Source organism: Natator depressus, chromosome 16, assembly GCF_965152275.1.
Source record: "Natator depressus isolate rNatDep1 chromosome 16, rNatDep2.hap1, whole genome shotgun sequence".
In the NCBI taxonomy this organism is placed as follows: Eukaryota; Metazoa; Chordata; order Testudines; family Cheloniidae; genus Natator; species Natator depressus.
In genome coordinates this window covers 18,793,408-18,817,520 of record NC_134249.1, presented here as the reverse complement: position 1 = coordinate 18,817,520, position 24,113 = coordinate 18,793,408, and the positions used below count along the sequence as shown (strand labels likewise).

The window sequence follows — 24,113 nt, the reverse complement described above, 5'->3', positions numbered from 1 at the left end:
CCGAATGTCACGCAACATCATAGGTGTACCTGGGGCTTCACGCACAAATAAAACGGGCACAGTTCCTTGTCCAGAAGAGCTAAGCACAATAAACTACGAGGGCAACTCAAAGTTTAGAGCGGAGAGACGGCATCTTTCTGAGTGCTCTGGACACATTAGCATGGCTTGGAGTAAACCAAAATAACTGACTTAGAGCATGCTCCCCACGCTTCTTACAATTAAAAGCAGAGGTGCCTCTCGGCAAAGAGCTGAGTAGAGATTTTTGCCATCATCCAGCACCACCTCTTGAAGGAAGAGGCCTTAGGAATGGAAAAGGATCTGGGGGAAATAGTGCAATTAAATCTGGGGTAAAAAATCTACATCATCAGCGTGGATTTCCAGTTACCGAAGACAATGAGGAAGCTGTTGGGGAGAACATGTGCAGTGACAAAAGACTTTTAGTGGAAGCTCATACACATTCTGCAAACATCTCCCTTACTATGCTTGGCTCTGCCCTACAACACCTGAAGAAATGATCAGCTAGTTTGTAGCAGTATCCAGACATGTTGCAAGTTGATTAGAAGACCGTATCTGCCGATCTATTCGATCTGAGCGTAGTGGGCCTCAAACCACCAGTGGCGCAGAAGTTATTCATTTTAATGCTGAGAGCTGGTGGTTCTCTACTGCATTCAGCTGTGCCAGGATCGGGGGCAGGCAAAGCTCAGTGAGTGTAAAGTTTTCCAAACCTACCCCACTTAGTTTGGGTCTGCCCCACTAGCATGCGGTCATGAATCTTCTTCTGTTTTTGACAGTTTAAACTTTGACTCTCTTTCCCAAGAGGAGAAATTAATTAAAAAACAAAAAACTAAACATGTTTCCCCAGCTAAAGGGCAGCCTGTATTCTCTATTAGGAAACAGAAGAACATTGCTAGACCGGCTCAAGTAGATGGTTTATATACAATATATGCATAGATTACTATATTTTTTTCTTATAATCTCTGCCCTTTCCCCCCCCCCACTCTTAGCTGCTTTCTGAGCGTTCACCCTCCACCCTATCTTATCCTGCAGTTTTTTATTCTCTGAAGTGGAGCATGAGCCCAGTGTCACTTGAGTCAGAATCAAACTCTCAAATCCTTAACAAGATTAAGAAAAATGATTAACATCACATAGTGCATAAACATAACTCTCAGTGTTGCCAGCTCTCATGATTACACCACAAGCCTCACAATACTTGATGTGGTTCTTAATGCTCCAGATGCTGGAGTCATGGCAGTACACGAAAAGCTCAGCTTTCCTTTAAAACAGCACCCTAGTTTGTAGCCCTGATAATTACAGAGAAAAGTTGGAAACATGTGACCCAAGTTTACTTTAAAGGCTTAAAAAAAATACCCTCCCCCCCATTTATTAGTTTACTTTAAAAAAATCATATGATTTTGGGGGCCTGATGCATGACTTTTGAATGTTTGGCAGAAGGAGGAACATAACTACAATGCATTATAGCGAAGATCTCTAAATGCTAATAATCAGAAATCTCCCTATGAGCTTTACTGCATAGAAATGTAAGAAACCTATACTTCCCACCCCACTACCAGCAAGACTGTGAAGAGTTAGGACCATTTGGACTTTATAGGGCCCTTATCCCCTCCCCCAAGGAAAAACTCATTCAGGCCAGGTACTTCCATTTTTGTTTTTATATATCAAGCCATTCCATAGGGCTGCCCTTTTCACAAGTGAAGCTGCAAACTCAATATGCATGACTGATATCGGCTCAAACAACATGGGCAAAAAAGTAAAATGACAACAACTGTTTCTCCCCTCCCTCCAACCAGTTGTTTCTTCTTAAGAGGCTTCCCAGTCCTCCAGCACCCCAGTGTTCCCCTGGTTAAAACCAAGGGGAGGGTTTTGGGGTGGAGTCACTAGCCACACCCACTGAGCCTGATGCATTATAAATTTGATCAAACTGCATAGTGACCTCCCCTAATATGGCAGCTATTCTCAGAGGAGCAGGAGTTCATAGACTATAAGGCCCAAGTTGTTATAGCTGAGAACAACCACCCAAATGAGAAAAACAAATGCTCTTTATAAATCAGGGCTCTTTAGTGGGAGTGGTGGGACCAGGTGTGGGTTATTTATGGGGCATCTGCTGTTCAAAAAGGGTCCCCCTAGAGTCCGCACCTTTCGAAGGGGCTGAACCACAACTCTGGATCCAAACACCTCAGAACACTGAGTGGGTTTAAAGTCCAAGCCCTCATCCATATAGATACACAGTATATATACATTTTACAATGGATCCAAACAATCCTCAAATTTGTGGTGTTTAAAAACATACAGCAATATTTTTGCACTTTAGTGATAAAGGGTGTGTTTATAGGGTTCCTTTGATTGCAAGTTTTTCAAGGCAAGGCTTTTACTCCATTGTTTATATAGCGTGCAGTATAACAAGCTGTGTTCCCACAATACAGATCATTTCTATGCACCCTCCCAACCGCACTTCATCACTCGCCCTGAGCACCTCACAGACATGCAATGGTTTTTTCATCACTACACCTCTAAGAGGAAGGGAAGTGATATTCCCATTTTATAGATGGGGAAACTGAGGCACAGGGCAATCAAACATCTTATCCAAGGTCACACAGATAGGTGTCGCAGAGCTGGGACTAGAACACAGCTCTCCTGCGGTCCCAGTGCCCAAGGCCCCCCTTTCCCCTTAACCATGCTTGTCTGTATAGTCATGCAGTGACAGCCTTCAAGGCCTTACCACCGATTCACTTTTGCATTCCCACAAATGGGATGGCATTAGCGCACAGGGGAAAGGGGCAGGCGTCCTTACCGAGCTAGGAGTCAAGCCCATATTTGCCTCAATGTACGTCTCTGTCTTTGGCTCCACTGCGAGTTCAGCTTCCAGGATCTTCTCCACGGGCATGTCCTCATTGGCGCTACTTGTTGACTCCACCTCGTTCTCATTTCGGTCCTTCCCTCGCTGCCTCTCCTCCTGCACAGCTGCAGACACAAACAGGGAAGAAGGGAGGCACCGTAAGTCTGTGGTTCGCAGCTCTGGGATGGGGAGTTAAAATACTGAGATTTGGGGAGCTGTGAGGATCGCTAGGCTTCAGAATCGAAAGGAACATTGACCTATGGTAGCACAAGCATCTGCTGACATGTAGGAAGCCTGGGTTCTCTTTGACTTAACCCTTTCACTGGCATGGCCAGTGGGGACTCCGACCTCTGGAACCCAACTGAGGAACAAAGCAAGCGTTAGTTCTGAGAGGAGTTGCAGTACAGTTCTCTTGGCCCAAGAACAGAGCTGGACTGGGCATGTGCATCTCTGCAGACGAGTTTGGGAGTAGAACCTAAAGAGATTTCTCCAGATCCCGCCCCCCAAATTTGTCCTTGACCAAAGTTTGAGCAGCTGCAAAGAACCCCTCTCTTGGAAAGAAATGCTAAAAGGTTAAGGAACTTGCAGTAAAGAGCTAAGGAGGGGGCTGGACACAGGTGATGCAGCTGAAGGGAATGGATCAGTACCGGGATAGGGAGAGGAAAGGGGGCGGCTGGGTGGCAGGATGGGGCAATCCTGAAGAAAAGAAAGAAGATAATAATTGTAAAGCGTGAGTCCAGATAGCCCAACCATTTCTGGAGGCTGTTCAGGCTGAATTTCCAAAGAGGTCACGCAGGGTTTTTCAGCTACTTGATTTCCACTGTCTTTGATGGCTGCCACCAGGCCATTATTATTATTACAATACCACCTAGAGGCGTCAGCTGAGATTAGGGCCCAGTCATGCTAGATGCTGTACGTGCACCAAGTAAGAGACAACTCCTGCCCCATACTGCTGAGCATCTAAATAGACAAGACAGACACACAAAGGAAGCGTTATTATTCCCATTTTACTGCCGGGGCACTGAGTCAGGGACAGAGAAAGTGACTTGCCTAAGGCTACACAGGAAGTCAGTGGCAGAACTAGGAACTGAGCCCTAGCCTCCTGAATCCCAGCACTTGTGCCGTCACCTCAAGACAGTCCTTCTCCTCACTTGTGTCTTTGAAGACTGGCCACCTCGACACTGAGAGGGAGTTTCTTTCTGCACCTGAGTCCCTTCCATGTTGTCCAGGGCTTTGATGTCATGTGTTAAGACAAGCAAAACACGCAGCCTAAGAAACCCTCCCACCCATCCAGCTTGGTCCAGTCTCACCTGAATTCCATCCCCATCTTGCCACGTGTCTGCTCTGCTTTGACCATCCTTGTCCCTCTAGAACCTGGCATTAGAAGCGACAATGAGTCACCAATATTTTAAAAAGCATAGAAGGGCAAAAAAAACCCATTCACTCCCTTGTGACATTTGGAGGGGGAAAGAAACCAAGCGAGAACTGGAGATTAAAAGATGGCTGATCGGAACCTTACAGTGCACTGTCCAGCCCTGAGTCACACACAAACACTGAGGAAAGGGAATGCCTCCTGAGTTGTCCACACCACATCCAGGGAACGCAACAGATCTGGAAAGCAAACCCTTTAATTATATGGGAAAAGCCACTGCAAAAGCCCTTGTTTTCCAGGCCTCCCTACCTGGCTGTCATCCCAAGACGCCAGCAGGAAAGTGCCCGAGCAGCCACCAGACCTCCCACAGATCAAGAAAGAAAGGCCTTTTGCAAGGGGACTCCTAGGGAATGCAGAGCGTGCCAACCCTTCCTCCCCTCTTAGGCAGTAACACTGCCAGCCACGTGGCACTGTCTACCAATATGTGGAGACGGGGGGCATAACTGCAATACGCATTCCCAGTTTGCTGCCCGGAGGTATCGGCACAGTCCCATAGTCTCTGTCTCCAGAGAGCTGGCTTCCCCACGCCTCTCTTGGACCATAACATGTTCATTTGCCAAGACAACATAAGATGCCACATACTTTACTGAAAGATGCTTCTTCCCTTGAGAGAGGTATGGCCTAGTCGTCTAAATTCAGATCTGGGAGACAGGATCCTCCGATGTTCTGGTTCTTACTCTGACACTGATTCCCTCTGGGACCATGGGCTTATCACTTAACCTTTCTGCCTCAGTTCCCCAAATCTATGCCATGAGGATAATCTTACCTATCTCACAAGGATGACAGGCCTGTGACTTAGCTAATGTCTGAAAAAGTGCTCTGAAGAAGAAAAATACTGTATAAGTGGGTTATTATTGATTATTATCATTCACGCTAGTCCGCATTTAAATGTAGCACACACCGTTTTAATGGCAATAACCTAGGAAAGCAGCACATTATGGAGCTAATTGCATTAGCTGATCTTTCCAAATACAAAATCAAGCTTTAGAAATGGAAAAGAGCCAACAGACATCTCATTCATCTACTCCCTAGTACAGAATTGTTTCCTGCAGTACATTCTAGCCCAGTGCTTCTCAAGCTATTTGATGTGGGGAACCGGCATTTTTTTTTCCAGTGTACACACAGACCGGCAGCTGATGGCTCGCGGACCACCACTTTGCGTAGCACTGATCTAGCCCATTCTAGTCCAGAATGACTCCAGCCATGGAGCGTCCATTGCTTGCCATGAGGAACAACCGCATCATTTCACCCAGCTCTTTGTTCAATATTGAAAGAAGCTCAGTAATGCAGAGAAAACACTATTAGCAGCTATCCTAATCTATTATCTCTTTGCTGGATGAAGCTGATTATGTGACACTAATGGGAAGTAACAGGACACAGAGATTGTTCCATGGAAATCGGCACAGTACATAACACAATAAAGCTTTTAAATCAGATTATCAGGTAAACTGGCTCCATGCCACGTGGCAACATAAAACAACAAAAAATATGGGATATTCAAACACATGCTAAAAGATTACACAACAGAATATGGTAATCGTGTTAGTCTTAAACTCATCCTCTATATCTAGATCATGCAAATGCTTTTCAATTTTATCATTAGCCTCCAGTCTTAAACTGTAGTGTAGTGTTGTCACTCTGCTGTTAAACAGCAATCACATTCCACCCCAGAGGTGGAGGGTAAAGTGATTCTTGTACATAGATATATATGTAACTACCTATCTCTATAGTGTCTAAAGTGCTTTGGGATCCTTTGAGATAAAAGGTGCTATGTAAAAATAAGTACTTAGTTTTGCAAACTGATCTAAAGTTTTTTACTGTGTTTGCTACATCTCTAAAGGCACAATGCAACATCTGCTAAGTGGGGAGTCAGAACCTGATATTCGGCTGTTGTAAAGCAGCATAGATCCAATTGATTTTACATCAGCCTAGGATCTGGCCCTGGTCTGACTTGAATTTTTCTATTTACTTTTATAGGCTGACATTAGACCCTGAATCTCCCTGTTACTGGGGGACGGAGGTGCCTCTCTCTCTCTCAACTGTCATAAGCCTAGAACTTTATTGCTCATAATGTCAACCTTTCATTCAATCTCACAGATGCGGCCCCCTTCACTGGAACTCCTTTGGGCATGTTACAGGAGATAAATTGGCTACAAATGACGCTGAGCAAGCCAAAAACCCAATTTAAAAACTTACGACAGAGGCAGCCCTGAGCAAATGGGATTTTAACAATGACTTAAGCTACAAAGATCTAATATACAATAGCAGCGAGTTCCGAAGAAAGAGTGCAGACAACAAGTCCTTGCTCTGAAAGTAACAATTACCAAGGGAACAGGCTAAATTCTCCCTCATCAGGAGTTTTTACATTGACTGGAAGTCATTCTAAAATAAACACACTAGTTCAACCACAGGTTATTGGGCCCAATGAAAGAGTCACTGGGTGACTTTCTATGACCTCAAGAGGGCTGACTGGATGATCACAGTGGTCCCTTCTGACCTTAGATCTATGAATCCTGACCCAAAGGAAACCCACTGAAATGCCCTCAGGTATGAGAAGCTGTATGCGGGTATGGAGGGAGCAGATCTTACAGAACATGATGGGACAGGGAGACATCTGAACAGGCTTTGCTAGTGAAGAAAGTGAATCTGGCTGATGATATAAATGATAGACAACAGATGGAACAGACACAGAGAAGCCAGAGAGAAGGAGAGATTATATAAGTATTGTTGTTATACGGATCACTGCTGAAAAGCACTACACCAAAAAGTTTGTTCCACAGGCGGTCTGTGCTTATGGCTGGTGGAAAGCCTACTCTCAATTCTGCTCAACCCAAGTCTAAACTCTTGAGGCAGGCTTGCTCCGGCCCAGCAGAACCTGGTTAGCAGAAGCAGGTAGCACGTTGTCATCAAATGCCCCCGGTCCAAAACGAAAACAGAAACCGTGCATTAAATTCCCAGTGAGGAAACTTGCTTATTTGCCGGTTCAGAGCTTCCAGGGTCACAAGGCGTGACAGGGTAGCATAATCTGTTTTGTGGTCTGTTTTAAAGAGAGGGAGTTCCCCAATATCAGAATATGGTTTTCCCCCACCTCTTCTGACATGGGTACCTCCTCCTCTCTCCTTTCCAACCACAGCTTCTCACACACACACACACACACCTCATCGCTTGTAAGCTCTTCCTTCCATCCGCTCCTCTTACCAACCACGTGAAAACTAAAGGTCTGACAACAATGAAAAGCGATAGCTACAATTTTCCATCATCACCAAATTCTAGCTCCCTCCGCAGCGAGGACGAAAGGCATGACGCATGTGGGTGCAAATCTGGACGAAGTCACAAAGGAAAACTAACACAACAGTCTCATTCCAGTCTTCGGTGGCTTCTTGCCCATATCAGAAAGTTCTGCCCAATGAACAGTCTCTACTCAAGAGAAGCCCAGGGCTGGAATAACACGCGTTTGGATTCACTTCCAACACTTCGTTTTTTAACCATTACATTGTCTAGGTTACTAGGCAATTGAGTAACAAGTCTTGTGGGTAAATGTTTGGATTTATAGGAGATTTCTCTTCCCCCTGTCACCATGAATTCTGATGGGCCACAGACTGCAGAACCGTGATGCCACAGGTTTGAGACATGCTGAACCTGCGGGGGGAAGAGGCGGTAACATACAAGAATGGGGGAGGCGGGGGAATTAGATCATTTAACAAGGAGGTCATGGGCCTGAAACCAGGAAAGAGAAAACTTATCTTAGACATTCAGGAAAACATTCTGATTGTGGGGGCACTTCAGGAATGGGGTACCTCACTAAGGGAGGTCACTCAGGAGACTAGACAGAGCACTAGTGCTGAGGGAGGCCAGATCATACACAACTAGGCCAGAGCAGCAGGTGAGCTCTTTAGAAAGGGAGATTTGAGGCCACCTTCATTGGTACACTCAAGTGATGCAAAACAGCTGTCAACTTGGTTTCATCAGCCACTAAAGCCGAGTTTGCAGATGGGTCCTGTCAGCGGGGCAGTGCAAAGCAGATGGAACGTATCAGTGAATTTACCCCCCCTGTTTTCATGCAAGTGTCCCCCAGGGACACACCACATGCTGAAGCGATGGGCTCTGCAAACACAAAGTGGGGATTGGAGCCTGAATGGTTTCCAAAGATGACTGCGAAAGCAGCAATTGCTCTGGAAAGGTTTGGGATTGTGTGTCCACGCTGGATTTCACATCTCATGCACATTTGCACCCCTGAGGGGGGGACAGAATGAAGCAGGAGCCACGCCATCCTAAACATGAGGCAAGGTTTTCCACGTAACCAGATTGATACATGGCCTGGGTTCTCCCCTCCAGGTGCACATTCGCTCCCATCGCTGGGGCACTCCAAAAAACGAAACAATCAAATCACAGCACATGTACCTCCCTCCCAGTTCAATGCACCACCTGCAGCTGTTAGTTTTACAACATCACACTTCCGGATGAGGGATCTCTGCAGCAGAAGCTGCTCCTGTGCCCCAGACTGGGAAGCCAACTTTCCTGTAAGACCTCAAAGCATCAGGACTTCACGGAGACAGTGGCGGCAGCCACAGCAGCGGGCTGAAGCTCAAATTGGACAGCCCCTTAACAACCATTCCAGCCCCAGCCCTGTGGCCACAAAAGCATTCTAGCAGAATCCGTGGAGCTCTCCTGCAGAGAGGAGCTGTGCGTGTCACAGAACAATGCTCCCTGCAAGCCCCTGCCTTGTATGACAGCATGCAGTCATTGCAGGGGGCAGGGCATAGTTGGTGGTGGGATCTGCTGCCATGCAGCTCTGCCCATGCTCTCCCCGACATAGTTGGCTTCAGAGCTGCAGCAGATGCTGCAGTCACTCCTTGCCCTGCAAGTGAGTGAGGCAATTCCTCTCACTTTCCTCCATCCTGCAACACTGCCTGGCCTCTCAGGCTCTGTGCTGGGCTCAGGGCATGCTCCTAAGGAGCAGTCCCGCAGCTCTGGAACCTTGCAGTGCCCCACCATGGGCGAAAAGCAGATGTGCACTGAGCTACGAAGCAGCGACCGGACCGCTCTACTGCACACGAAATAATTAGCTCATCCTCCCAAGCTGTGTTATCGACTGGAGAGCTATTCCCTATTGATTCAGCACTGGATGTTAAAGACCCACGTGGCCTGTCTGAGCACGTGTTAGCAAGTGATATCGCCGAGCCCCGAGTATGGAAATCAGTTAAGCACGCTCATTAGAAATGCCACAGGGTCCATTTTTTTTTAGGTCAGCATTGCCAACAAAAACAAACAAACAAACAGAACCAATCAAAGGAGACTTGTACGCAGTGTGAAGGAAACGGAACTGATTAAACATGGGCACTAGTGCCCCAGTGACCCAAAGGACGCTCTTCATACCATCACTGTTCTGAACGTCCAGAGGAGAGACCAGGCAATGGGCTGCTATTTGCAGACACACAAGGGGTGTTGCTGTTTTCCTCTCACGGATGCATTTTTAACTAGTGTTGAGAACATGCTTGGGGTGTCTGCTGCATATAGGTCACAGCAGGGAGATGACAGAGCAGCAAGTACTCGGCAGCTCCTTGAGTGGTGTTCTGTGTGGAGCAGAGCCTACGCCCCTCAGATCTTTTGTGTATGAACGTAGTGCAGATGCAAGGTGCCGGCTTATCTGGTGACTGGGCTTGGTGGGAGGAGTCTACCAGAACGAAAGGCCGCCCCCTCAATTGCAGGAGGGGCCACAGAAACCAGATATCAGCGTAAAGAATGACCAAACGGCAATGGAAGGCAGGGTCAAAGGAAGGAACCAGAAGGCAACACCGAGCAAAAAACCCCAGACAATGGCTGCTGTTGCAAGGAGGCCAAGGACTCAGTGGATGCTTCCCAGAGGATCCCTGCTTGGATGCAGGCATGGACAAGAGACTGGAATGCCAGGGGCTGGATCAACAGTACTGTCAGCCAAAGTCCTCAGTTTATCCACCCTAATGGGCAGTGCAGACTTCCCAATACCACCTGAGTCCTGACCTCTTCTCAGATGAGACTGCCAACGGCTAAGCTACTAGCAGCCAGGATATTTGTGACGCGTAGGCTCTACGCTGAGGCCCACAAATGCGTCTCACGCAGGCTGCCAACAGCCGCTGGATGGAGGACAACTTTTAGACCCTGCCACAGAGATTTGCACTTTTTGTAGGTTTGGTGGTTGTTTTCTAAGACAAAAATGATCATCACTGACAATAAAGAGGATTCGGCATCTCTAGATGTGCCCTGGCGAAGACAAATTACAGCTATAAAATGATGACTATTTACACAAGCGTGCAGTGTTGCTGCAGCCAGGTGGCTCCCAGGATATTAGAGAGACCAAGTGGGTGAGGTAATATGCCTATGCTTCAGAAGTTCAAGGAGAAGGTGAGAGGTAGAGAGAGGGAGAAACAGAATTTGCACTTTGCAAGGAGCAAGCAAACCTGATGAAGGGACTGGGTTTAACCCTTCAGTCCCAGGCTTCCTTAATGCAGACACCTCTACTCCACCAGCTCTTCCTTGCCTCCTTTTCCCTCTCCATCCTGGAACCCCAAGCTCTTTCCGACGGAGATCTCTACAGTATGTTCATCTGCCGCTATTCAGCCACAGGCGAGAATCCTTCCCCCTCCCCCACATGCCTGGAGAAACCTAACCAGAGCTGACCCTTGTCCACAGGAGAGAGAGGTTCTAGACGAAATGTGTGTGTTTGGAAAGAGGGGGGGATCCATTTGTTTTTTTACGTGCAGAGAACACAATGGGGTGGGTTGAACTGGGGGGACTAGGAGGTAGCTGGGAGGGAAAGCTGAGGATACAGATGGATCTGCTAGTTTTGGGAGTCAAGCAGATGGACTGCTTATTATCATGCAATCTGGGAGAAGGGTGCCAGGGACAAGTTCTTTAGTGGCTGTCAGGGAAGCCCTAGTCATGTAGACTTGGGACACTGTTGCTGAATCTGTTCCCTACTCCCGCCTGGCCTAGGGGCTAGTCACAGGGGAAAAGGCACTGCCTGCTGACAGAGTACATGGAGCAGTTTGCAATTAGATTTTGGCGGTGGCTGTTTTAACTCTAGATATATAGATATATAAACTTGGTAGCTGCATGGCAGCTTGTCTGGTAATATTGAAATGGGAATACCTTGTTCTTCTTGGCTTCCCAGAAGTCTTGTGGGCCGGGATGGATGGTGCTCCATCCCTGTAACAGAATAAAATTTAGAAACAAAAATCATTATATCGTTTGGTGGTCGCTGCTTTTTTTTTTTTTATGCTGGTTTCGTCTTTCCTTTATTTACACATAGTTGCAAAGTTTTTGGCTTGGTTTTGTCATTTCAAAAAGGGGTCCCTCTCTACAAGGGGTGGGAGGCTGTTCCCTCCACAGGACACTATACAATGACGTTAAGGGACGGCTCTCTCAATGTGTGTTAGTTGTGTAGGGAAGGCCTCATGAGATTGTAACCCTACTGTTCTCTCTCCTAGGAATGTGACTCTCTCAAGGAGACAAAGGGCATGGGTGGCCTGGATTCTAGCACTTCTTAGTATTTTCTCAATGCAGCTGCAGGATGCCTGTCTCAGCAGACTGTGCAACTTCCGTACATCTTGATAAAGGAATAGTGTGGGAACCAAAACTCCGGGTCAGAACACCACTGATACCAGCTCCAGACTTTGTGGCTAGTCCTGTCTCTATGATGGGGCTGAAACCAACCTTAGAGGTGAACCCCCTGAACCTGGGGAGGGTGTGGATTCTGATACACACGTTGCATTTCAGGCCCTTCTACTGTACACAGCACATCCAGCTCACACCCTGGATGACCCAGAGCAATCCTTGTTCAGGGTACAGTGGCGACAACCCAACATCCCAAAGGAACACCACGGCACAGCAGCACGTGACTATGGCAGCACAACTGGAACGGGAATCGTGTGGGGAATTGCAACAATACTGCATGGCAAACTGGAAAAAGAATTCTCAGCGCCAGAGGGGCTAGCTTTGTGCCTCTCTCCCCTACATCACATGTGAGAGGTGAAAGACAAGACAGTGTGGTTCAGTGGATTGGGCCCTGGCCTGGAATTCATGAAACCTGGGTTCTGTTCTGGACTCTGACCTGCTGTGAAATTGGCCACAATTTCTGGTCCTCGACTTCCCCCTCTGTCTAGTCTGTCTTTCATGTTTAGATCGTAACTTCTCAGTGTCAAAGACTATCCAGTGCTGTGTGTCTATCCAGTCGGAATCTGATCTCAGTTGGCCCGTCTAGCCTTTACTGTAATAAAAACAGTAATAATGAGCAAGGGGCTGCAGAACATTGCCCTTTCCCCTCTGCACAAAGCTACTGCTGATCAGAGCGGGGAAGGATTCAACCAGCCAAGCTGAGTCTGGAATCAGCAGATACCCTGTTTCGCATCCCTTAAGATCAGGAACCCCATCTCATGAAAGGAGCCTTTTATTACACAGCATCAGCAGCAGACTTTTGAGTACATTGATGTCCTGTGAATCAGATGCGTGACTGAGAACTGGGAATTCTTTCAGTTTTAATATCCCTCCGTCAGGGGACACTGTATCATAAAAACATAAGAATGGCCATACTGGGTCAGACCAAAGGTCCATCTAGCCCAGTATCTTGTCTTCCAACAGTGGCCAATGCTAGGTGCCCCAGAGAGAATTAAAAGAACAGGTAATCATCAAGTGATCCATCCCCTGTCGCCCATTCCCACCTTCTGGCAAACAGAGGCTAGGAACACCATACCTGCCCATCCTGGCTAACAGCCATGGATGGAACTATCCTCCACGAATTTATCTAGTTCTTTTTTGAACCCTGTTATGGTCTTGGCCTTCACAACGTCCTCTGGCAAGGAGTTCCACAGGTTGACAGTGTGTGAAAAAATACTTCCTTTTGTTTGTTTTAAACCTGCTGCCTATTAATTTCATTTGGTGACCCCTAGTCCTTGTGTTATGTTATCCTGGCTTTGTTGATATAGTGGGCCTTTTCCATCTCTAATTAGGGCAAACCTGTGATTTGATTCCAATATATTTATTAAATGATTTTTTATTCAAATTCAAAGTTCTACCCCAGAGTGGTACACAACAAAGTAACTGTCATTAATAAAGCTGGCTGGAGAAACTTCAGTGGAACCATATTCCATTGGAATATGCAGTTCTGTCTAAATCAAAATCTTTCACAAAATCAGGTTAATTTTGTCAGAATTTTCATTTAAGAAGAAAAATGGGGGAGGGAGGGGAAGTTCCAACACAGTCAAAATAGCCCACTGCAACATTTTTGGGACAAAATCTTTTGATTTTTCATTTTGAAAAGACTTTAAAAAAAATAATTAAAAGTCAAAATCAACATGAAATGTTTCAATCAACCGGAAACAATATTTATTCTCAGAATTTTTTTTGCGGAGAATATGGAAATATTCAGTTTTTGCTCCAATTTGGAACGATATCAGATTTGGAAATCTCAAAATCCTTTGTGAAATAGAACTTCCATCCTCCACAAAGTGCTAGTCATGAGACACGAGAGAACTTTTTATGAGATTCCCTCTGACCTATAAGTACAAAGTCTACCAAGATCTTTACAGAGTATTTTTCGCAGCCATCCTTTTAGCCCCTGTGATTTGGTCCGGTTTTGTTCTTAAGCAGCCAGTGAGAAGCAAGGAAACAGAATAAAAGGTGGCCTCTAAGAAGATTCAGGAAAAAATACACCCCCCCCCCACCAATACTTTGCCTGATCACTTTAATAGGTAGATATTTTCTCCTTGCAGAGTGAAATTGATAACAAGACACTATCTTTTAGAGCATGTGAAGATGAGCTACCACCATGAGGGTGTGGATGAGTAATAAATCCACCAGCTGCTGGAAAAGAACAAGAGGTTGGCAATTAGAGTTTTAACTAGGAAAGGGAAAATATTGGTTACCACTGCCGCGTCACCAATGCTTGTGATTTTATAATGAGTCTCATGATACTTCACAATTATCTTAAAGCCCCAGCTCCTGGAGTTGTGTGAATACACCAGAATCTCAGCTCCCAGTAAAAAAGAAAAGGAAGATTTTAGCCCACATGGTTGCAGAGAAAAGCTTGAAAATGTGATCCTTACAGGCTCAAAAACTAAAAGGTGAATGACCAGAGCTCCAAAGATAGTATTACTAATAATCATGATTTTTAACCCCAATCTCCGCATTTGTGGAGCCTGACTCGTGATTTTTTAGCACTTTTCTTTAGCAATATTGCAAAGAGCTGAGGTGTCTTCTAAAGAGCTGAGGTATCTTCTGGGGTTGGGACTGAAGATGCCTAAACCACTAGGATATAAGGTGCTCTGCCAGTGGAGTGAGGTCATGCCGCTCTTATATCTGTCTCTCTGCCTTGCCCTCTGAGCTGGGAAGGGGCTGGATAACCAATTCCCAGAGAAGTCCCCTCCTTAGTCAGTACTCTGAGATGGAACCTTAACGGTTTTCATCATCAGACCCATCAGTGCCTGGTGCTCTTTAATGGGGGCGTGCGCTAAGCAACCAGCTCAGTAACTCACCTAGTCTCTCAACTGTATTAACCCATCCTCTGAAAGGACTGTCCTTTTTCTGCTCAGTGAGGTCTGACAGGTGCCTCTAGGCCAAAATAATGAGGAGTCTGCTGGCACCTTAAAGATTAACAGATTTATTTGGGCATAAGCTTCCATGGGTAAAAAACCCACTTCTTCAGATGCATGGAGATGCCAAAATGCAGCCCAGGACCCAACACCTCCCCCCTCAACTGCATCAGCTGCAGTTGTGCCCCGAGAGCTGAGAGCAAAGGGTCCTGGGGTCTATCAGAGACCCAATGACACATGATTGAGCAACAGGTGACATGCTGCTGGAATGGAGAAGGACAACAGGGAGGGTCTGTGATGCTGGAGAGCGGTGATTTACGACTGACTTGTCTGCAAGTTTCCATGGGGACTGCAGTGCCGATTCAATACCCCTTTGGATGGGGTACCCTAAGAACCATCTGCTTTGGTCATGCCTAAGACTGCTCCCCAGTTTGTGTAACCTACCCTTTGGTACCAACAATCTTGCTTGAGAATTCAGGCTACACTGGGCTCGATCTTGGCTGCTTTTCCTGACTCCATGAGAAGCTTTGCCGTGCAACTACGTTCATCTTTCCTGCACAGCCTTTCTGTCCATTTCAGTTTCTGGGGAGGAGGTTGGCAGGGAGGAAGATGTAACAGGCAAAGCCACTTCCAAGCAGGAGCTAGAAGATCTAATCCCCTCCTGCTTATGCTCCCCAGTGACCTGTACCTTTAAGGTCTCTCACAAATGTGGCACCGTCAAACAGCAATGTGCATGACGTTCTGTTCCAACACGTGGACTTTGCATCCATGTCCCTGGGCGCCGCGTCAAAACCACCTGCCATTTGCAAAGCCAGATTCAACATCCCAAAGTGCTTTTGTGTCCAAGAAGAATTTTAATGAGGGCAGCAATGGGGACAAAAGGAGACTGGATTTTCCACCAGCAGAGTTGCCAGAATGAAGCATTTTGAGAGCCTCCATTAGTGCTAATATTACAGCATTTGTTTGTTTATTCAGGAAAAGCAACAGGCTGTGGCAGCTTCTAATGACCACTTACCCTGCACTAATACAGATAAGCACGTTTTTCCAAGACGAAAATGTGTACTTACAGGAATAATAACTTGGATGGGGTGATGCCATTTTCTCACGGTGCATGTTGCTCTCACCGGAAACTAATGTAATGGAATTGAAGCTTTTCATAGGACCCAGCACTCAATCCCAGTATGTGATGGGCAGGGTGTGAAAAGATAGATAGATGGACAGACGGATGGAGAGAATTTTCCTGTGGTAATGAAGCGCAATCTATTCCGAAACAGACCTACTGTACACCAGGTCAGAGGGAAATCTTTTTATTTATATAGCACCATTAGCTGTGCATGGAGCTTTAGAGATATCTACAATCACAAGAAGAAAAGGAGGACTTGTGGCACCTTAGAGACTAACCAATTTATTTGAGCATAAGCTTTCGTGAGCTACAGCAAAAGCTTATGCTCAAATAAATTGGTTAGTCTCTAAGGTGCCACAAGTCCTCCTTTTCTTTTTGCAAATACAGACAAATACAATCACAAGGACACTCTGATTTCAGTGGCAGTTAGGAACCTAATTATGCTTAAGGATCTGGGCCAAGGTCCCCGCCCAGAGGGGAAGAGAGTACTTCTGAGAAATGCTATTCCGAGATTCAGAACAGATTATGGTGGTGCGGGACAGCAGTCCAGTTGCTGCATAAAGTGTTATCGTACCCACTGTTTAATTAACAATGGGGATTTTAACCGGTTCTTCCCCTTAACGTTCCTTGGCCTTTCCTTTCTCTCCTTTTCAAGCCCTTCTGTTTCATGCCATCTCCATCTCTTCTGACCACTTGTGTCACTGTCTTGAGCTAGTTTCCGATCCCACTCGAACACATTATTGCTGTTGCTTTCCTAGCTGGGAACAAAGCCACCTGCCGCACTCTGGTGCGTGCATGGTATATGAACGGGAGTTACTTACTTTCCAATGAGCCGCCCTGTGCAGGGGTACAGGGGAAGGGATGCCCTTCTTGTTACTTAAACCGTATCTCCGCTCTGTGGTGCATTTCTTCTCCATCCACATTGCTCCTCCTTCTCTCTCAATCTCTCATATTTTTTAGCCCAATTCCCACTTTCAGGCTGTATTAGCATCAGAGCCATTACCAACTGCTTGGAAATACCCCAGAGAGGTGCAATAGCTGCAGATGCCAAAGTTGAGCTGACACGTGCCCTGGATCTTTGTTTGTAAAAAGTCTTTTCCCACTACCCCATTAATCTGCCCTATTTTGCAAGATGCTTTTTTTTTTAATATTACGTGGCCCTCATGGAGGTGCGACTATTGAGTGGAGAGGACACAGTTGATTAGTGATCAAAGAATCCTAGCGCTCATTGATGGAAAAGGCCTGCTGGGATTTTTCCCCCCAGGAATATATTCACCAATACATGATCTGGTCCAGTTTTAAATGATGCAAGAGATGGGCCTAGCAAAGCTGTTCCTCAGTCCCTATTTTTAACACAGATGCCCACATGCTTTAAGAAATGCCTTTGAGAGCTCTTGACAAACAGCTTCCTGTTCCAGGGGGGACTTCAATTTATCACCGATCAGCACTCATGACAATCAGGCCACTGTCCTCTGGTATTCGCAGACCAAAGTAACACAACTGCCCACGCATCTCCAAGAAGTCCACCAGCCATTGTGTGGGGGACTGTTTTCCAGCCGCTGCAATATGTTTGCTTGCAGACACCCCTGTGAGAATGTACGAGCCGTTGTGAAGGGACCTGGAGCAGAGTTTCAGGTGGTACTACACCCAAACACTCAAGTTCAGAAGAGAGCTTTCCCAGCTTTGGTAAGATCTCATAGTTCCCGAGTCTTTTGTTCCCAAACCCAAGACGATAGCCAAGCATCAGTGGTCAGTTCCCTCTACGCTACAGATTGTTTCCTGGACACAACTGAGCTGCACACATCCTGAACAAGTTTCTGATTGCCTGTGCCCACCCAGTCAATATGGTGAGCTAAGTGGCAAAAGCTCTGTCCACCAGGCAGGGCTTATGGAGCAGTACAGAATGCTGAGGGGGAAGACCTGTCACTCATTGCCTTCAGTAATGTCTGCATAAAGCTAGCAACACCACACACAAAGGGTAGGGGAGTGGAGTGGGGATCGTCCCTGCGCAGACCCGACCGTGTCTGGCCAAGGTGGTTTGGTCATCGTCTACCCAATCCTAACAGAGATGATTCCCCGGAGGAAGCAGATAAAAAGCAAGGTCCCTGCCAATGTGCGCTGGGGGGAAATCCCTCCCTGACCTCACATCTGGCGATTAGTTTAACCCTGTAAACGTGAGCAAGGATGGCCGTACTTCAGCATCTAGCCTCGGTTACACCCCAGGACTGGCGTCCAAGCGATTGTCTAATCCATTGTCTCTTTCAGCTCTCCCCAGAATCCTGAAGCTACAGCACACAATCAGGGAGGCCACCCTGCTGCTCCTGTCTGGGAGAGCTTCTCTCACTCTTTCAGCAGGGCTGCCCCCGGGACCAAAATGTCACTGAAGACAAATAGTCTCCATAGAAATTCTGCACGCATGTGCTCTGCTGCCAGAACTGAGAAGTGCATGGACAGAAAGCATGGGGGAATCTGAGGCGTTGGATTAGCCAGAGCTGTTCATGCCAGGGATTACATCCATCTCCGTCACGCACGCAAAAGGCCGTCAATGGATGGTCAATTGGATGCACATTTTCTCTCTCGTGTCTCCTTCTTTCCCTAGTGCTGCCTGATCCTATCCTGCTGCCATCCCAACCTCTCAACTATAGTTCTACGGTGGACATAAGGATCCACCGGGAGAGCAAATGACAAAAGAAGACAAACCAGCGGTGAAGTGCATCCTTTCTGGACATTGCTATTACCAGCCTATCTTTGGTACTTACATAGCCCCATCAGCAGGAGATCTCTGTGCCTCACAATGTATGTATCCTCACAACATTCCTGTGAGGTATGAGTGCCCCCATATTACAGAAGGGAAAACTGAGGCATGGATTGACTGAGGAACTAGCCCAAGGTCACACAGGAAGTTTGTGGTAAAGCAGACTGAGTCCCAGACTAGCACCACAACCATTGGACTGTCCAGCTCTATTCAGTATTTGTTTTATGTCGGACATCCCCTTACAGCAGCTATGAGCCAGCAGAATTGGAAGTACCGAGCATCCCAGGGTATTAGTAGGAGTAGACAGCGGCAGGGGCAGCATCCCCTCTCCATTTGCAATACTCCCCCTCTCCTTGTGAGCCAACGTCCTTTGCTGGCATCCTCAAGGCACAGCCTCAGGAATATTTAGTTTCCTCTCTAGCCTTCTGTGAGAGGGTGGCTGTTTTATTTATGGAGCGTTGGGAGGGACAGGTTACTGGGGATTTCCGTTCCACCGCAGGTGGAATGTATTGTGTTCTGTGCCTTTTTTATGAAGTTAGGTGTTAGCCATATATTGTTAGGAACCTTGGGGCTCTTTGGCCAGGGAGTGTCTGTATCCCTAAAAAATACTGGGGACCTAAGTTACCTAATTCAGCCTTAGATTCCTTTTTCTTTGGCTTTTGAACCAAATATGCCTCTTTCAAAGACAGAGCTTTATATTGCTGGAAATGAAAAAAAGCTGAGAAATAAAAAGTTAAATTGTAACTCTGTCCTGTAACTTGGACCCAAAATTTGTATGTGTGGTTTTTTTTTTAAGTTATGCAAAATCTAAAGTTAATAGAAACGTGGTCATGCTTTTTTTAAATGAAAAGCCCTTTTAAAAAATGGATTTAAACATCCCCCCTGCAAATGCTGCAGCACTGGGAAGCAACAAGTGAAACTGATGGTAAACAAAAGTGAAAATTATGAATCTATTGTCGTCAAAGTTGAGTGAAGTGCAGAATATAAACAAACTGCATCAATAGTTAAAAGTAACACAGGCGCACAGATTAAGGAGATGGAGGGATGGATGTGATTTTTCAACCTGACAATAGTGTCCCTTTAAAGTTGAATTATTATTAGAAGTAGAATTTTTAATGGCATGGTCTGAAGAACAAAGCATCAGGCAGACAGAAGTAACAAACACATTAAACTGAAGGGACAGAATTTTGCAGTCTAAAATTATATCTATAAATAATTGCTCTCTTGAACTTTGCTCTTGCGGTAGGATGTGGCCATTTGCCTGCTTTTATATTCATGTAGAACAACAAGCTGGAAAGCTGAATTCCCTATTTCTCTCTGGACTCCTTTTGGTCCCCACCCCCGAGTCACGCCAGCTGCCACTGAAATGAATCGACTGGAGACGGCCATGCTGTGGACGTCCCAGGATTTCCTGAGCGTGTGTAATTCACCGGGGGGTTGATGCACAGCCGGGGCATCAGGAGAAGGAGATTAGGCATGGGTCAATGGCAACTGTGTTACTGCAGGACCTGGGCTCTGACTAAGTCATTTTAGGATAGAACAAGGGGAAAGTTTGGTCTCTATAAACTCAGTGATTTATCTGAGAAATTCCTAGGAGAAAAGGAGTCACAGAGAGGTCTTGAAACTGCAGGCGGAAGTAACTTAATGCGTCACAACAGCCTAAATTCATCCTCGGTTTAACTCCTTCAGCTTCAGTGGGCTAACACCGAAGGGGGGAGAGTGGAGCAATGTGCAAACCATACTGCAAGCCCTAGGGAAAATGCAGCGAGAAGAAGGGAAAAGACAGTCCTATACTGGGAAGCTTATTGAATGTTCAGAGTCAGGGATCATATAGTTTACAGGAGGGGGAATGCCCCTGGTCTTCAAGGCACTGCTGCTCTATTGTAGACTTTATGGGGCATGGATCACGTCTCTCTCTCTGCTGGCACAATGGGGCCCCGATCCTGAATGGACACATCTCTTTCCAAACACAAAGAAGGTAACGAGGCACGTCATTGGTGCATGCCTTTGGGAACGAGTGTGGGTTTCTTTTGCAGCAATGAAGATGGAACCTGCAGTGATTATGGAGGTTGGGGAGGACTTTTATGGCCTCAAGCTGGGGGAACAGAACACCCTGCTCGACTGGTCAGAGCAGGGTGCTGGAGCTTGGCAGTAGCAGAGTTGGGATGAAGCCGTGGCTTCTTCACTCGCTATGTAAAGCGGCGTGTGCACCAAGGATGCGCTATATAAATGTATAACAGTAAAATCATAGCATGATCTGTGATGGTGGGTCCCCAGAATTAACAGATTGCGGTTCTCAGGACATGGGAAATGGAGAGAATTCTTGCTGAGTTGGGAACCACCGGTGCCAATAAACAGGTAAGTCTGTAACAGGGAGGGAGGGATGGGGTGGGGGGATATGGCCCCGAGCTTCATCTTGCAGCTTTCCCAAAGTCTGCACTGTGTGAGATGTCCCACGACTGTTGCAGGGAGCATGAGAAAGGGCTCCCGACTGCTATTTCCTGCTTGGTTTGTGCGATCGCAGCAGTTTCTCCAGTTTTGGATGCAGTGGGATATCATCACACAGGACAGCAACGCACAGCAAGGAAAAGGAGTGGAGTTTGCCCTATCTCCGGTGCTGCTTGGACGGCCAGCCTGCTGGAAGAAGCCTGGCCAGATTCCTTGTTCTGGTCTGGACTCTGTGCTGCTCAGGCGGTGCAAAGCAGATGCACACAGGCCATAGCTGGGTCAGCAAAGAAGTTTCCTGGTGGAACTCCTCAGTATGGCAAAGCTGGCCAGAGACAGCTTCTTCACCAGCCATCCCACACGCTGACACAGGGGCATGGCCAGGGGTTGGGAGGCACGGCCAGGGATTGGTGGGAATGGCTGTCGGGGAGCTGCTTTTTGCTATGCTGATTCTTTACTGGTATTAGGTCCCTTAGGGATCTTCGGCTAGAGATAGAAGTTAGAGCAGCTCCTACATGGCGCTAGGTGGTGCCAGGATTGGGCCAGCAACAGAATAAAAGAGCTGTAACTGGTTCCTTGATGCCCTCCCCCTGCCCTCACCCAAACACACCCACTGTACCAAGCAAAGTTCAGACACAGAGGACATCTTGCTGTCCATCTCTGGAAAGGCACTGGGCCAGATCCTCAGCCACTCTGATTCACACCCGCTGAAAATCTGGCCCCCTGTGTTTATCTGCCACAGGAAAAGGAGCCCCCAAACCCCATTCTCAGCACGTAAGGACTGTCCATTTGGGGTTTCTGGTTTAGACCTAACGCCCCTGGGAAACACTGGGGTAATTTCAGAGGAAAGTTTTGTGCACGCAAAGATAACAGAAGTTGCACAAGCTCATCTGAACTGAAGAGCCACTGCTCTTCCCCAATGCCCATTCTCCAGGGTTCACTGCTTCCCCACCTTACTGCCTATTTCTATAGTCTTGTTTCCAAACTCTAATCAATCCAAAGTCACCAAGAGAGATATCTAAGCACTGAAGATGGTGAGTGCTTCCTACCAACAGTGTCCTGCCATCGTGAGGCACTGCCTCAAAGAGAAGGCTAAAGACAGAAAGAATGGATACATAAAAAAACAAACCAACCAAGCAATAATTATGGGAACGCACCCAGCTCCACCATACCACCTGCCTGCAAAACATGGTGTAGCTGGATAGGAAAGCCAGGCAGCCTCCAGACTCGTTTCAAGTTCAATCAGAAGGATGGTGTCCACCCACTGTGGGTTGAACTACAGCTAGTACCTTCTATTGTATGTTCCCAGATCTAGGAGGGATACATATCGCTCTGGTAAGCGGTAGCTTACTCGGTTTGCTGCAGAGGAATATAGAATGGTACAGAACGTACAGGTCAAAATTTTGTACTAGGAGAGAGAAGGACAGAAACCTACCAGTCAACATTCAGGCTAACTATGACAAAATAGAAGGTGATGGTCAGTAACTGCATCCATGGGGAAGATTTCAGTGGGCTCTCCAGTAACACGTCGGTTAATCTTATTCAGAGAGCAACATTTATCAGGCAGACAAGACGGAGGGGGAGAGCCAAACAAGAGAAATGAAGCTGCAGTTCTAGCCAACAGTGAAATGAATTCCAGGGATCAGGTGCACTCGGAATCCCTCTCAGAAGAAAGGTCCCCTTCTTTTGAACAGCTGTGAAGCTGCCAACCAATGTGAATATGAGAAACTCACAAGGGGCCTAATCCATCCCTGGGGTAACTCCACTAAGCCGCCGGAGACAAATTTGTCTCAAGGGCCTTCACCCCAATTCCCACCTGCATGTTCCATGCACCCTACTGATATTTTTTGAAGCCCACTTGGGAAGGCCACGTCTACCATTTCAGGAGAACATGTGGTTGTCGAAGAGCAAGCAAAATGCACGGTGGCTGTGACTTAGGTAAATGAATGTCTGTGGGGCCATGTGGAGAAGCAAACCATTCTTAGACCCAGTGCTGGCTTCTGGCTATTCTAACTGCCCCATCCCTTGCTGAGATCACTTGGCTTCCCCCCATTCCCAACACATGGGAGCTCAGCTCCTCTGGGGAGGGAGGGATATTCCTCAGGCTCACCTCCCTCGGAGTGTGTCCCTGTGGACAGTGGTAGCATCACTTTCCAGGGGGCTGACTCTGTGACTTCCTGTCTCACACTGCACATTGATAGTGAATTCTCTCCAGCCCAGCATTCAGAACTAAAAGCAACCCTTAGTTCAGCTACTAACATACCCACCCTCACCCCCGCCCAAGAGTCTGGCAGTGCACTGGAAAGTATTAACACAGGCTATGAGAGGCTCCTTTCCAGGACCACTTTGACACTGTGTCACACAGTTCCACCAAAATGAAGTTTAATGGTGATGACATGCGAACAGCGGAAACATGGTTCCTAAGCACTGTCCCGCAAGGAAGAAAACACAGCAGAATAACTCCCTGGTTTTCTGGAAAGCTGGCATCAGGAACAAGAATCGATCTGGGCCAGTTCATGGCAGTTGAGTGCGCCAATGGTTTTTTTTCTGCACGCTGCAATTTTGGGAGAAAAGAAATTCAGCCCCTCTGGGGGGATGCAAGAGCCTCTTTTGGCTTTCTTCTGAGCTGGGGGAAGAGCCACCTGCAGACTCCACTCCTAAGATTGTGCTCAGAGGGGCACTGCTCATCTGACGGGGCCAACGTAAAGGAGAGGTCTACCCTGGCCTGGATCAGAGTGAAGCCCCAGAGCCTTCTCCATAAGGTATGTTCTGAATCTGAGCTTTGCAAGTTCACGGCGGAAAAGAGCGACAGGAGCTGCACTTTGTAGCAATGTACGTCTCACCCAAACAACAGAGACAGCATTGGTGATCATTGCTCACGGAGAAAGACAAAAGGCAGGAGACACAGTTCTTGAACATGGGACTCAGGGCACAGTCCC

The 24,113-nt window shown here is 47.0% G+C and overlaps 1 protein-coding gene across 2 annotated transcripts in view; it reads right to left on the bottom strand.

Annotated features, from left to right (window-relative positions):
- The window catches only part of RXRA (retinoid X receptor alpha), a 224,881-nt gene that overhangs the window by 29,644 nt on the left and 171,124 nt on the right, over positions 1 to 24,113 (bottom strand). Inside the window, exons 5-6 of one of the 2 annotated variants that reach the window (XM_074973501.1) lie at positions 11,415 to 11,471; positions 2,810 to 2,979 (exon numbers count right to left, since the gene is read on the bottom strand). In XM_074973501.1, coding sequence (XP_074829602.1) covers positions 2,810 to 2,979; positions 11,415 to 11,471 — 227 coding nt within the window. The remainder of the gene's footprint in view (positions 1 to 2,809; positions 2,980 to 11,414; positions 11,472 to 24,113) is intronic. The other variant, XM_074973502.1, reaches the window with a different exon arrangement.